The sequence below is a fragment of the Curcuma longa genome, chromosome 17 (genome assembly GCF_044706935.1).
Source record: "Curcuma longa cultivar G26 ecotype Majalengka, Jawa Barat chromosome 17, ITB_CL_G26_1.1, whole genome shotgun sequence".
Classification (NCBI taxonomy): Eukaryota; Viridiplantae; Streptophyta; class Magnoliopsida; order Zingiberales; family Zingiberaceae; genus Curcuma; species Curcuma longa.
In genome coordinates, this window is record NC_133877.1 from 4,105,973 (window position 1) to 4,119,820 (window position 13,848).

The 13,848-nt window shown below is 39.2% G+C and overlaps 3 protein-coding genes across 9 annotated transcripts; 2 read left to right on the forward strand and 1 right to left on the reverse strand.

Annotated features, from left to right (window-relative positions):
• The first annotated feature begins 263 nt into the window (after nt 1–263).
• LOC141811984 (sucrose synthase 2-like) lies at nt 264–5,697 on the forward strand. Its single transcript, XM_074700068.1, has 16 exons — nt 264–391; nt 1,366–1,502; nt 1,747–1,876; nt 1,962–2,113; nt 2,189–2,384; nt 2,707–2,825; nt 2,948–3,164; nt 3,238–3,333; nt 3,435–3,608; nt 3,694–3,810; nt 3,900–4,066; nt 4,172–4,396; nt 4,472–4,790; nt 4,883–5,127; nt 5,204–5,342; nt 5,430–5,697. Exons 2-16 carry the CDS (start codon nt 1,405–1,407, stop codon nt 5,484–5,486), a joined length of 2,451 nt encoding a protein of 816 aa, XP_074556169.1. The 5' UTR covers nt 264–391; nt 1,366–1,404; the 3' UTR covers nt 5,487–5,697.
• Nucleotides 5,698–7,907: 2,210 nt separating this feature from the next.
• LOC141811731 (lipid phosphate phosphatase delta-like) lies at nt 7,908–10,566 on the forward strand. 7 transcript variants are annotated; one of them, XR_012600198.1, is made up of 10 exons: nt 7,908–8,261; nt 8,338–8,429; nt 8,511–8,579; nt 9,270–9,316; nt 9,389–9,459; nt 9,541–9,621; nt 9,741–9,815; nt 9,923–10,040; nt 10,127–10,230; nt 10,355–10,566. XR_012600198.1 is itself a non-coding variant. In XM_074699779.1 (10 exons), exons 5-10 carry the CDS (start codon nt 9,454–9,456, stop codon nt 10,435–10,437), a joined length of 480 nt encoding a protein of 159 aa, XP_074555880.1. In that variant the 5' UTR covers nt 7,908–8,261; nt 8,333–8,429; nt 8,511–8,579; nt 9,270–9,316; nt 9,389–9,453; the 3' UTR covers nt 10,438–10,566. The 7 variants fall into 7 exon arrangements, 6 of the variants coding, with proteins under 6 accessions (XP_074555880.1, XP_074555881.1, XP_074555883.1 ...); XM_074699779.1 differs by having other exon boundaries at nt 8,333–8,429; nt 9,910–10,040; XM_074699780.1 differs by having other exon boundaries at nt 8,490–8,579; nt 9,910–10,040.
• A 1,788-nt stretch (nt 10,567–12,354) lies between these two features.
• On the reverse strand, nt 12,355–13,055 carry LOC141811554 (uncharacterized). The gene is made up of 2 exons (XM_074699576.1): nt 12,639–13,055; nt 12,355–12,375 (listed from the first exon to the last, which is right to left on the reverse strand). The coding sequence occupies exons 1-2, from the start codon at nt 13,038–13,040 to the stop codon at nt 12,355–12,357; spliced, it is 423 nt and encodes a 140-aa protein (XP_074555677.1). The 5' UTR covers nt 13,041–13,055.
• Between the last annotated feature and the right edge of the window lie 793 nt (nt 13,056–13,848).

The following is a 13,848-nucleotide window of genomic DNA, read 5'->3' on the forward strand; positions in this document are numbered from 1 at the left end:
GCAATTTTTATTTATTTTTAAATACCAAAAATACTCAAAGTCAGTGATTTTTATAGCTACCATAAGAAAAATTTACAGTGGGAGGAAGAAGCCAAGCCAGGCCAACGCAGCGCATTGACGGCAGCGCGGTTTGGTTGAAGAAACCGAGAACAGCGAGGCGACACCCAACAATTTTTTCTTGCATTAAACAAAGGCGATGGTGGGCCTCGATCCGACTATAAAATGGGCACCAGAGGTGAGCTCTCCTCACCAATCCATCCCAAGTCCGTTCAGTCCGTTTTCTGGACTGCGTTGCGTTTGTTCCGTTTTTTTTTCCGCCTGTTTTCTTTGGTTCCTCCGTCACGCATTTGGTCTTTTCCAGTGTTGAGCTTTCGAGCTCAGCAGGAACAAGGTAAAGCCCTCACCTTGCACGTCCGAAGTATAGATCTGGTTGTTGCTGCAGAATGCGGCGGAGATGCTGCGTGAACGTTTTATTGCATAAAGTTCTAACTTTGGACTAATTTCTGACCCCAAAATCCAATTTTTATAATACCAGACTCACCTGTCTGGAGAAATTTCTTGGTTGCCAATTTTCTTTTGGGTAGATCTTGATGGGAGTTACAAGCATCATAATGGAAAAGTGGGTTTAGGTAGGGTTTTAAGTTTTGATTTGCTATAGCGGTAGTTTGTAAGGAAGTGAGTAATTTTTCAGGTAAAGTCTCTGCTTTTGCTCGAGTTGGATCTGCTGTGTTCTTTGTCAACATCGTGGCAGAATTTTTTCATTCAACTTCGCTATTATCTTGCAGATCCAGTAGCAGGGCTTCTTACTTTCTAGTTAAAATTTTTTTTCTGAGAATTTTATCTGCACCACAAACAAAACAAAAAGCAAGATCCACTCACTTCATCATTTGTGTTTGCAATATTCTTTAGATTTTACTTTGTAAATGCTTCTGGGGTTCTGTCTGTGGGAGATCTATGCGATTACCTAGCCATACATTTGATCAGTTCAACTCACACTTCGTACTACAGACATCTGTTATTTATTTTATCGTTTTAAATTATCTTGTATCCAACCTTTCAGATATTTTCTGTGTCTGATAATAGATCTAGTTTGGTAGTTTGCTAATTCTTGAAATCAGAAACTAGTAAGTTGTTCGAGAGTAATGGATGGTAAAATGTAATTTTTCTTTTTCAACAAAAGTAAAAGTCTATCGTTGTATTTCTATCCTTCCTATTATTCTGGAACTTAATAGATCTCATGCTTTTAGCTGATCTCCTTGCTATCTTTCCTAGATCCTTCTTTTTTGGGCAAGTATTTCCTAGATCCTCTTTTGCCTTGTGTAGTGACCTGATAGATGTTCCTGGATTTCCTTGTTTTTGTTGCAGTATTGTGTCTTCGAAACTTGAAAGAGAGCATCCATAGCAATGGCTGAACGCAGCTTGACCCGTGCTCACAGTGTTAGGGAGCGCATTGGGGGCTCCCTTTCTTCCCAGCCCAATGAATTGGTGGCTCTTTTCTCAAGGTTTATAACCATCTAGCATCTATTCTCTAGTTTCTTGAAAAATATGAAGAACTGAAATATCAAACATGTATGTCAAACTTTGTTCTTACTGTTTCATGGCTTATCAACATGAGAATATCCTGTTCTACTCAGTGCATTTGTTTTTCTGGAGAATACATATTGAACACCAGCTATCATACGTTACTCTTGCATCCATTCTGACTTCAGGATTATTTCCAACATCTGATTACGTTTCATCTGCCAGGTTTATCAACCAAGGTAAGGGTATGCTGCAACCTCACCAGTTGTTGGCTGAGTATGAAGCTACCTTTTCTGAGGCAGATAAGGAAAAGCTGAAGGATGGAGCCTTTGAGGATGTTATCAAGGCGGCACAGGTACAAGTTAAAACATCAAGTTTCTCGCCATCCAGGTTTTTTTTTCTTCTCATTTTCTCATGACAGCATGTTGCCTTTAACACAGGAAGCCATTGTCATTCCTCCATGGGTTGCTTTGGCAATTCGACCAAGGCCTGGAGTCTGGGAATATGTTCGGGTCAATATTACTGAACTCGCTGTGGAAGAGTTGACAGTTCCTGAGTACCTGCATTTCAAAGAGGAACTTGTTGAGGGAAGGTGGGTGAATCTGAGAATGATATCAGTATCAGCGTATGTCTTTGAGAAACTGATTTGAATTTTGTTCCTTTTCAGCCCGCAGAACAACAACTTCACACTGGAGTTAGACTTTGAGCCCTTCAATGCCTCGTTTCCCCGTCCCTCGCTATCAAAATCCATTGGTAATGGAGTGCAGTTCCTCAACCGTCATCTCTCTTCAAAGTTGTTCCAAGACAAAGAAAGCTTGTACCCCTTGCTCAATTTCCTCAGGAAGCATAACTACAAGGGCATGGTAAGTGCTTGATTCTCTAGATCAATAATGATTATACATGTGTAGAATCTTTCCTTAAGTAATTGTATAATGAATTTTACTGTTGTCGAAGATCTGTTCCATAAACATAAATATTTTATTGCAACTTTCTGCTCTTAGATGCATTAATCAAGAATACTATTGTCTATCATTGAATGTTTTAAAAGTAATCTTAGTTAAGATGGCCATATTTATCTACTTAAGATTAGTTTCTTTGTATGTTTGACAATGTCACATGAAGTATAGTATCCTCTTCTGCTGCATCATTTTACTAATCATTTTTATATTAATTCTTGCTGCGTAGTCTATGATGCTCAACGACCGGATCCAGAGCCTTAGTGCCCTTCGAGCATCATTGAGGAAGGCTGAGCAACATTTGCTGAGCATTCCATTGGACACACCATACTCAGAGTTCCACCACAGGTGAATGATAAGAATATGTTTTGCTATCAAAATATGTAGTGTAAATACTATGCTATGAGATTCAAAGGCCGATATTAGAATTCCATTTGATCCATTGTTTCTTTCTTAATTCACTGTTTTAGATTTCAAGAGCTTGGGTTGGAAAAGGGTTGGGGTGACACTGCTCAGCGTGTATACGAGACCATTCACCTGCTACTTGATCTTCTTGAGGCCCCTGATCCAACCACCTTGGAAACTTTCCTGGGAACAATTCCGATGATGTTCAATGTCGTGATTCTTTCTCCACATGGTTACTTTGCCCAGGCTAACGTTTTGGGCTACCCTGACACTGGTGGTCAGGTATTGATTTAGTCCCAGACAATCTATCTTTGCATCAAGTTAAATTTGTTTCTTACGATAGTGACAATTGCAGGTTGTCTACATTTTGGATCAAGTTCGTGCTTTAGAAAATGAGATGCTTCTCAGAATCAAGCGTCAGGGGCTAGATATCACACCTCGAATTCTAATTGTAAGAACTGGAATGAATTAAATGGGCAAGCTCTCATTGAAAGTCAAAACTAATATGTTCCATAGAGCCTGCCTCACAATTATGTTGTTGGGATAATACAGGTTAGCAGATTGCTTCCGGACGCAGTGGGCACAACTTGTGGGCAGAGGCTTGAAAAGGTCCTTGGAACCGAGCATACTCATATTCTTCGTGTACCATTCAGAACGGAGAACGGAATAGTCCGCAAATGGATCTCCCGCTTTGAAGTATGGCCTTACCTAGAAACATATACTGAGGTAAGCTTAATTGCATTACCTTTGTTCATGTGGTCTTCTCTGCTAAATTTGTTTGGAAGGTTTATATCTTTTCTGTTTCTGGTAGGATGTTGCAAATGAGTTGGCTGGAGAGCTGCAAGCCACCCCTGATCTTATCATCGGAAACTACAGCGATGGCAATCTAGTGTCAACTTTGCTTGCACATAAATTGGGAGTAACCCAGGTGTGAATTTTTCTTCGTCGGCATCTGCATAGCTAGTGGTTCATCAATAAGCTCAATGCCTTAGTAATACTCATTCTTTTCTCACGCAGTGCACCATCGCCCATGCTTTGGAGAAAACAAAGTACCCGAACTCGGACATCTATTGGAAGAAGTTTGAGAATCAGTATCATTTCTCTTGCCAATTCACAGCTGATTTGATCGCTATGAATCATGCTGACTTTATCATCACTAGCACCTTCCAGGAAATTGCTGGAAGGTAATACTCAGGCTGATCAACATTCTGATTATACCTTTCTTTATTGTAGCAAAAAAAAACATTAATGCGATCTAAATCAAATTTTGGACTGTTATCTGGTTTCAGCAAGGATACCGTGGGGCAGTACGAGTCTCACACTGCCTTCACTCTCCCTGGACTCTACCGAGTTGTTCATGGAATTGATGTATTCGATCCAAAGTTCAACATTGTCTCTCCTGGTGCCGATTTGTCCATTTACTTCCCATACACTGAGAAGCACAAGAGGCTCACTTCCCTCCACCCTGAAATCGAAGAGTTGCTGTTCAATCCTGTAGATAACACAGAGCACAAGTAACCATTTCTTCCTTCCTGTATGTTTACCGTTCTTGTTTGATTGGCTCGGTGATTAACTTGAGAAACTTGCAGAGGTGTGCTGAATGACACCAAGAAGCCGATTATCTTCTCCATGGCACGGCTGGATAGGGTGAAGAACTTAACAGGTCTGGTTGAATTCTATGGCCGGAGCGAGCGTTTGAAGGAGCTGGCAAACCTTGTAGTGGTTTGTGGAGACCATGGAAAGGAATCAAAGGATCTTGAAGAGCAAGCAGAATTCAAGAAAATGTACACCTTCATTGAGAAGTACAATCTGACTGGACATTTCAGATGGATCTCTGCCCAGATGAATCGGGTTCGCAACGGCGAGCTCTACCGTTACATTGCCGACACTGGAGGAGTTTTCGTTCAAGTACTTCTCTTCATTGCCTATCAATGCCCAATCTTTTTGTTCGAGTCGAGGAATTTTACTAACGTGTTGCCTTTTGTTTTGCTATTGCTTAGCCTGCCTTCTATGAAGCCTTTGGGCTCACTGTCGTCGAGTCAATGACCTGTGGTTTGCCAACATTTGCAACTGTGCACGGAGGACCCGGAGAAATTATAGTCGATGGGGTGTCTGGCTTCCACATTGATCCTTATCAGGGTGACAAAGCTGCTGAAATTGTTGTGAACTTTTTCGATAAGTGCAAGGAAGACCCAACCTACTGGGACAAAATCTCTGCTGGGGGGCTGAAGAGAATTGAAGAGAAGTAAGAACCCTTTCTCTTTGTGATGCTTTCTCTCTCTTTGTGACTGTTATCTAACACACACTCTTGAATAAAACAGGTATACCTGGAAGCTTTACTCTGAGAGACTGATGACACTCACTGGAGTTTATGGTTTCTGGAAGTACGTCTCTAATCTGGAAAGGCGCGAGACTCGCCGTTACCTGGAGATGTTCTACGCCCTCAAATATCGCCAACTGGTAAAGCCAAATCACAATTACACTTGTTCTACCACTTCCATTTTTGTAATTTTTACTAATAATTGCACTCTCTGTTGCCATTTTCAGGCTGATTCTGTTCCTCTAGCAGTAGAAGGAGAAGCTTCTGTTAATGGCTCCAAGTAGATGGAGGTTCAGCAGGAAGTTTGATTGGTGCAATGACCTGTTTCTTTTGCGAGTGAGATTTCAAAGGACGAGGCTTATTTATATGAGAGTTGCTTATCCATTCAAAGTTCAAACATTTGGTGTGCTTTATGTTTAGTGTGGTGTTGTGTACTGTAACCTTGACATTCCATGTTATTCTGCAATAATATCAGAAGCTTCCTTTTCCGTGAAATCTATATCATTCCATAAACAATAACATGCAGCCAACTAAGCTCTTTAGGGATAGATTGATGCTGAACTTGAGTCAGTGATCTTATCTGAAAACTGGTTTAATTATCCAGATATTTTGTCAATGGTGGAGAGTGAATACTTTGACAGCAAACCAACTACGTGCAAAAGCCATTGACTATGCCATAACAAATGTAAAGCATTGTTTGGCCAGTTCTGACCAGAGTGCTAAAAGCCAAGTTGTATATTGATGCAGATGTGACATACCAACAACCTATTAGGGCAGAGAGAGAGAATCTTTTTTCGCAACTCCAACCAATACCCCAAAACCCAAATTTGGTGTAAAATTTACACCAATTTCCTCCAACCAATACCCCAAAGGACATCACCAAATTTGGTGATGCTACAGTAGATCACCAAATTTGGTGATGCACTGTAGACCAAATTTGGTGATGGATTATTTAATAATTTTTTATTATTATATAATATAATTATAAATTTGGTGATTTTGTAATATTTTAAAAATATATTTATATCTGTAATAAATATTAAAAATAAAAAATCATAATAATTATAAATTTTAAAAATTAACTTATTAAATATAAATGAAATATTAATTTTAAATATAATAATTATCATAAATTAATTATTAAATTAAAATGTATATCGATAATTAATTATGAATAAATGATTAAGAATAAATAAAATATTCGAACCGAATATTCCTTTTTGGTGTAAAATGGTGTGAGTGGGTTGGAGTTGAAATAGTGTTTGGGGGCGACATACAACAATCCCTTTGGAGCAGAGAGAGAGAGAGAGAGAGAGAGATTTCTTCATGTTTTTTTCATCAATTTGCTAACTGGCCTTCGCCTGTGGCAGGGTCTTAAACTGACTCACATGCTTTCTTTATTCTGTACCAGAGTCCTCAGGATCTTTTCCATTTGTGGCAGCAAAACCAGATCAGATTGTGCATGATTAAAATAACTAAACTGCAGATCAGTGTGCAGATGAAAGCATAGTAGCCAGCAGGACCTGGAAAAAGCCAACTACAAAGGCAGACATTCAACAAAGATGAACACACCTTTAAAATGCGCTCTTCCATTGCCTCAGAGGTCAGGTGGCCGACAAGGTAGCGTACAAGATAAGAACAGATAAAGAAGCAAAGAGAGATTTGTAGTCAGATAAGGTTAAAATAGTGACTTTGAGAACAGATGAAACTATACTAATTATTGTGGTAACAGTATTAAAGATGATCACTCAAAAGCTTACAAGCAACAACACAGTGAACAGGGAAGAAATAACAGTGACAGAGTAGGCAGTGTTGCGACTATCTCGGCTAAGATTCATATTGATTGCCGGATGCCCCACAATGTGTGGTGGGTTGATTAGATTGTGGGGTGGCTTTTCTTTTGTCTGTACTCCTCTGAAGTAGCTTTACTATTCATCAGCAGGCACACTTGCATTGCCAACATGTGAATGTAGTCAGAGTTTTACAGGAAATGTGATGTAGATTCTGAACCAATTCCACTTTCATGTTTGCGTATTTTCAGATGATGTGGAGGCCAATGCCAAGCCGGTGGAAGATCGATCCCAGTAGAAGCAGATTTTCACTACAAGAAAAATGATTTTAGAAGACACTATCTAATGAGGCATTTTAGTTAAAATGCATCAACATGTAATTTTTGAGGCACTTAAAATTTGAGTGGCATTTTTGTAATAAAATCATGAGAATTGCAATTTTTTTATTTTTCTTTTCCTTTATCTTTTCCCTCTTCTTACTTCACAGAACCTTGATTTTGCCGCCACCACTTTTCCCTCTTCTTCCATCGATCGTTCTCGCAGCCTATAGCACTAGCTGATCTGTAAAATACCGGAAACTAAGAGGTAAAATGGTAAATAAGATTTACCCTAAAGGTTTGAATTTTAGGGAAGTCATTTAAGAGGTTTTTGACAAAACAGATGCAATGAGAAGATTCGTATTGCGAAGACGAATTGAACAAAATTTATTTGGATCAAATCGGAGATCGTTTGGTTAGTGAACCGAGCGAACCAAGTTTGAACCTGATTCGCTACCGTAACAAGATTTGGTTCAACCCACTATGTGACCAAATTAGTCCAAACCTAACCCGATTTAAAAGCTTACTGTGCACTCCTCCTCGTTATAACGTAAATAGTTTTCCCTATTCGGTTTTCTGCCCACGCCGTTCCCTTTTTCTCTCGCGATCTCGTATTCGCCCAACGCTCGACGCGTGCTCTCCGCCGCCCGCCGTGAGGAGAAGGCATCCGTCGACGATCGTCTCTGCTCGCCTCGCCGGAGAATCAACCAAATCCTAAGCGAGAAGGGAGAAGACGCCGTAGAGCCTCTGTTCCATTCCTCTTCTCCGATCGCGGTCGAGTAGCGGCGATTCCTCTTCGATCGCGAGCGCACGATGGTCGCCGGAGGCTGAGCTCAGATCGAGGTCTTGCTGGTGTGGGCCGGAGCGGCTGCGATCGTGTTTTAGAAGCGATCGACGGGCTGCGCGAGGAAGAGGTGATCGGCTGGAGCTGCGGAGAAGAAGAAGAAGATCGGTAAGTTAAGCTAGGGATTTTATTGGATTTTCGTGGTTGTCATTGGATTTCTGATCGATTCTCCTCTATAGCTCAGTTGGCTATAAACCAATCGATCGGTGAAGGCGGTTCGACAGAGAAGAAGGGGAATCGGGCTGGTTTTGGATCTAGGGCATCCACTGACCTGAGGTAAGTTTGCTAGCTTGATTCTGGTTAGGTTTTATTGTTTAGCAATGAAGCTGGTGGAAGTTGGGTTGCCCATAATAACAGAAATCTGCATCTCAAGAAGACAACATTTTCACTGAGAGAGTCGTGGCAAAGGCAGGAGATTTTATAGAGGTATAGGAATTCTACTTAGCACAATTATGCCATTTTCTTGATTTGCAAATGCGAGTGCCAAGAGGTAATAAGAGAGACAAATTTGGGTGTGTGTGTGTGTGCGCGAGGGGAGGGATTTTTAGAATGTGTTATTCGTCCCTCGAGTCTCCACAGTTGTGCATGATTTCACCTACACGGTATTAGTGTGGTTGGAAGATTTTGGAGATTTATGTAACTAGAGAACTATACCTTATAAATTTGTAATTCGAACCTTTGACCTCTTTCCTCAATTCTTGCGAGAGTAGTGGCAAGGTTGATTAGGCATTCGATCTTCTAGGTAGGCTTGCTAAGTTTCGATTATATGCTTGAGTTGCTAAGGGTATATTTTTGGTCTTGTTTTGACTTTCTCTGATATACATGCAATTAAATGATGCTGGTTTCCTCTGTTTGGACCTTGGTTCGCTCAAACCGGGTTGCTCCCTTCAATCCAAATCACGATGTCAATTCCTGTTGATTTATTGTTGAATGTTGAGCTAATGTTGTGTTTCAAGGCCTGTGTGTTTTTGGTTTGAGGGCTGGTTTTCCCTATTTCAAGTGTGAATATGATCAATATTTTTTGGGTTGTTAATTTCAACTTTCTTTGGGTGTTAGAATGATGAATATGCTTTCACCAATTGTAATTCTTGTATTTTTTGCTTCTCATGTTTGTAGAATCAAGTAATAAAGTTGTGAAGCATTGGCTATCTAAAGAAGGGATAGTATGTTGTTTTCTCCTATCAGTTATGATTCTGATAAAGTTTGAAGCTTATGCATGGTTATATATGTTGCAGGAGGCTAGTGAGAAAAATAAAGAAAGTCGAAGTCATCAATCATATACGCATCAATTATTCATGAGATGGAGGTAATGTTTCATGATAGTTTTTGCTAGTATGAATTGTCACATTTTGAACAAATGTATTAGATGGATGATAGTTTTTGCTAGATGGATGATAGTTCTTGCACTTCCACTTTGCCAAGAGCAGCTTTGCCTTTCTACACTGGATTTCTTCCCATTGTCTATTGGGTATAACTATTAACTAAAACCTTTTATACTCGAATTCAAAAACCGGATGAATCAGTAGATCCAGTCCAATTTTCAAAACACAAGCTTAAAATTATTCTTTGTTTTCCTTTCACTGATAGAGCGGGCACAGGAAACTAGCGAGACAAATGACACTGTTGATTGCCTTCTGTGACTATATAGGTAACTCTATAAAGGTATGTTTCGAAGCTTAAATCAATAACTGAATGAGTAGTATATGGTGTGCTCTACTGCTTAACATTTTTGTGATGAGAAAAAAAATAATTATAGGATATCGTGTCAGCTCCTAGACCGATATCTCCTCCTGTGAGGAGAGTGAATGCTACAGAAGAAGAGAAAGAAAACTCAATGGAGTATGGTTTTCCATCCTCGCATTGCTTAAATACTGTTTGTCTCCTTGGGTAATAACATTTTCCTTCACTTGTTTGGGTTTTTCTATAGCATTTCCTCATATTTAAATAGTTTATTTACCTATTTATTTGTGCAGATATTTTTCACACTACTTTCTTACACAAGATCCTAAGGCTAGTGATGCCACAGTTGCTGTTGTTGTGGTTTTACTTTCCTTTTTCACTGTACTGATTGGCATAGGTATGATCTAATTCCAGCTTGCTAAAGAATAGTAAGAATTTATTTGTGATAGAAAAAAATGATTTACTGTTAAATATTTTGGGGTAACTGAAACAAAAAAAATTCACTCTTCTTATTTGTCAAGGGAGGATGTACCTTGGAATGCATAGCTTGATAGTAAGATTCACCGAGGCAGCAAAGCTCAAGAGACAACAAACACTCATCTGAAGAGCAGCTATTCATGGAAACTGAGACTGACTTGCTGATTCTACTTGTTCTAAACTACACCCTGTAAAGTATGTTAATGTGTGTATAACTTTTGAAATTACATAATTCTTATTCGAGTTGATATAGTTATGTTTGTCATGCCTCAACATATAGCAGATGAGACACTTTTTCATGTCTCAAAATGAAATTTAAAAGGCATAATAAAACGCCTCAACATATAGCAGATGAGACACTTTTTCATGCCTCAAAATAAAATTTAAGAGGCATAATAAAACGCCTCAACATATGATAGATGAGACACTTTTTTATGTCTCAAAAGAAAATTTAAGAGGCATAATAAAACGCCTCAACATATGATAGATAAGGCACTTTTTTGTGCCTCAAAATATAATTTAAGAGGCATAATAAAACGCCTCAACATATGATAAATGAGGCACTGTTTTATGCCTCAAAATGTAGTTTAAAAGGCACAATAAATTGCCTCAATATATGGCAGGTGAGGCACTATTTTGTGCCTCAAAATGTAATTTAAGAGGCACAATAAATTGCCTCAATATATGGCAGATGAGGCATTGTTTTGTGCCTCAAAATGAAATTTATGAGACAAAATAAAACGTCTCAACATATAGCAGATGAGACACTTTTGGATGCTTTAAAATGAACTTTAAAAGGCACAATAAAATGCCTCAACATATAGCAGATGAGGCACATTTAGTAACGCCTCAACAAATATCTATTGGGGCGCTAGTATTTGTTGTGACACCCGCTTGTACGACGTTTTATCCTAACGCCTCAACAAATCAAAGTGTCACAACATAAATCTATTGAGGCACTTTTTGAGCGCCCCAACATACACGTGTAGTAATTGATAAGCTTCTGATTTTTGGTCATCCAAGATTTATAAATACACACATAAAAAGTGTTATGGAGAGAAGACACCATCATGAAGGATTTCACATCATCTTTAACCAAAATAATTCCTATAACTCATTAAATTCAGGAAATGGGCATTTGTACAAGTGAAAATAAGATGGATTAACAATTAGATCATGGGAGCATAATATTGTTGTGATGTTGCGGTTCAACAATACTGTTGATTCAAAAGCAGCATGTTTTATTTGGTTAACAAAATCACACGTGGGAAAAACTTCTAGGTAAACAAAATGTTTGATCATATAAAAGCTCCTTACACCATATCTGTGTCTGGAAGTTTATGAAGTAACGAGGAAGAAATTTACCCAATTAAGACTAGGAAATGGAACGGATGAATTAAACAATAAAGGAAAAAGAGTACTAGAGTTTTGTCCTTCTTCAGAAAGCTTTATTACTTTGCTTCAATAAAACAATTAATCTATCCTTGTCAAATGGAAACTATCCTTGTCAAATGGAAAAAGGAAACTATAATCACCAAACCCGAAGGACATAATTGCTAAATGGGACCTTGCTGTGTGTTATTAACAGATAAAGTATGAAGTATACTGGCAACACGATGTTGCTATTTGCTAGTGTGACTCTTGAAGATCCATGCTTTATGATCACTTTGTAAAAGATATAATTCCTCTACTGAGGCAAAATTAAAAATTGGGGTGTTTACATAATAAGTTACATAGCATAGAAACACATAACAGTGTTGTTAAACGAGTCAACAATTAGACAATTAGAACAGGTCATGTTAGCACTACAAATAATATCAGGCTATTAGTCATGTAAGTGCACACCTGAACCAAACAAATTATCAGGACCAAATGGACCAGACCATCTTTATATTTGTAGGCCTTATAAACATATTTTATTGAATAAGTTGATCGAGTGATAGATGCACAAAAGCTCAAGAAAAAAGGAATGACAAAGCTACTAATAGGGTAGTAAAAATCTCTGATCTGACAAAAGAATTTCAAACGAGTAGCAAACGCAACTTCATAAATAGTTAAATCCTCCCTATCATCAGAAAATGACAAAATAGTACTGAACAAAACATGGGCATCAGCAAAATAACAAGTGAAGTAACATACAGCAAGCATGCGCCATAATTATCGAAAAAGTAGGATCTTCAACAAATATAATGACCGCACCGATCATATTTGCCCAATGTTTCAAAGAATTTTTTTACCGCGAAACCCTAAATCGAGTTACAAGGAATTGAGCGATGCTTTCGTACAAACCAATAAAAAAAATAGGCCGCATATTTGAAAAGAGCAAACCTTTAACGTGTCGGAGGCCTTATTGAGTTCAATCTCCAGCTCCATCATGGTCGTAGCCTCGCTGGAGCGGATGACGGCGGAGAGGGCCATGATGGCGGCGACGGCTTCCGCCAGATCCGGCTTCTTCCGCCAGTGGTTGAATTCGTCAATGACGCTGAAAGGAACGGAGGAGGAGGAGGCAGGCGGCCTGCCCGACGAGAGGAACGCATCGCGGTCGACCGCGGCCTCGGCCTGGGCAAGCCAATCGCTGTTGACGACGGCGTGATGGTCCGCCCGCGTCTGGTAGTAGGCGGAGACCCCGTTGCCACCCGAACTAGGGTTAGGGTTGGCGTCCGTGGTGGCGGAGTCGGGGTAGAAGCCTTGACGCTTCTCAAGAAGGAAGGAAGCCGATCGTCCCCACATCGTTCTCTCGCGACCAACGACGCTATCTACTCATATAAATTCGATAATACAAAAAAAAAAATCACTATTTATAATTTTTTACTCCAAAATACTCCTCTTTTACATTTAATTAAATACTCAAATTGAGCAAAACATTATTAAATCAAATATAATTTTTTTATAAATATTAAATTACAACTCTGGTCCCAACCAAAGGCCATACCAACAAAGCATGATCAAATTCATGATAAAAAGCATCTCCAATTTGGTTCAAACAAAGAATAAAATTTCACAATTATTATAATCAATTCAACAACTTAAAGTCTTAATTTCCTAAATATTTTATTTAAACATCAACACCAACAGATTGACTATTAAATTTACATCATCAATTCTCCTCAACAACGAACACCAATCCCACAAATACTACCACAAATTACACACTAGAACACGCAGTAAGTAAGCAACAAGGAGAAAGAAGTGATTCAGAGAGAGGGCAAGAGGCTAAGGAGTCGCCGGAGGGGGAACCAATCCACCTCTAGGGTTGGTATTAGCTCCCGGTTCCTCGTAATCCATGCTCACCTCCACCAGCTCCCTTCCCTTCCACAGCCCTAGCTCCTGTCACACAGACAAAGCAAACAGTCAATTCACTCACAGTGAACGAAAACAAGAGCAGGAACACAAGAACAGCACGCAGCTCACCTCATTTTTAGGTGCAGATCTCACAGCATAAACTCTTCCTCCATCTACTTCAAACAGGCACAAACTGAATCAGTCAGCAAAACATTTCAATCAGCAAAGTAGGATTTCTGTAAAAAAGACAAGGCCA

Coding starts and splice junctions, on each gene's coding strand:
- LOC141811731 (XM_074699779.1), top strand. Junction 9,622..9,740: donor TTCTTCCCATTGTCTATTGG/GTATAACTATTA, acceptor TTTCACTGATAG/AGCGGGCACAGGAAACTAGC. Junction 10,041..10,126: donor AATACTGTTTGTCTCCTTGG/GTAATAACATTT, acceptor TTATTTGTGCAG/ATATTTTTCACACTACTTTC.
- LOC141811984 (XM_074700068.1), top strand. CDS start 1,405: ATGGCTGAACGCAGCTTGACCCGTGCTCACAGTGTTAGGGAGCGCATT. Junction 1,503..1,746: donor TTGGTGGCTCTTTTCTCAAG/GTTTATAACCAT, acceptor TTCATCTGCCAG/GTTTATCAACCAAGGTAAGG. Junction 5,128..5,203: donor CTGAAGAGAATTGAAGAGAA/GTAAGAACCCTT, acceptor TGAATAAAACAG/GTATACCTGGAAGCTTTACT.
- LOC141811554 (XM_074699576.1), bottom strand. CDS start 13,040: ATGTGGGGACGATCGGCTTCCTTCCTTCTTGAGAAGCGTCAAGGCTTC. Junction 12,376..12,638: donor AGGCCTCCGACACGTTAAAG/GTTTGCTCTTTT, acceptor TTCTGATGATAG/GGAGGATTTAACTATTTATG.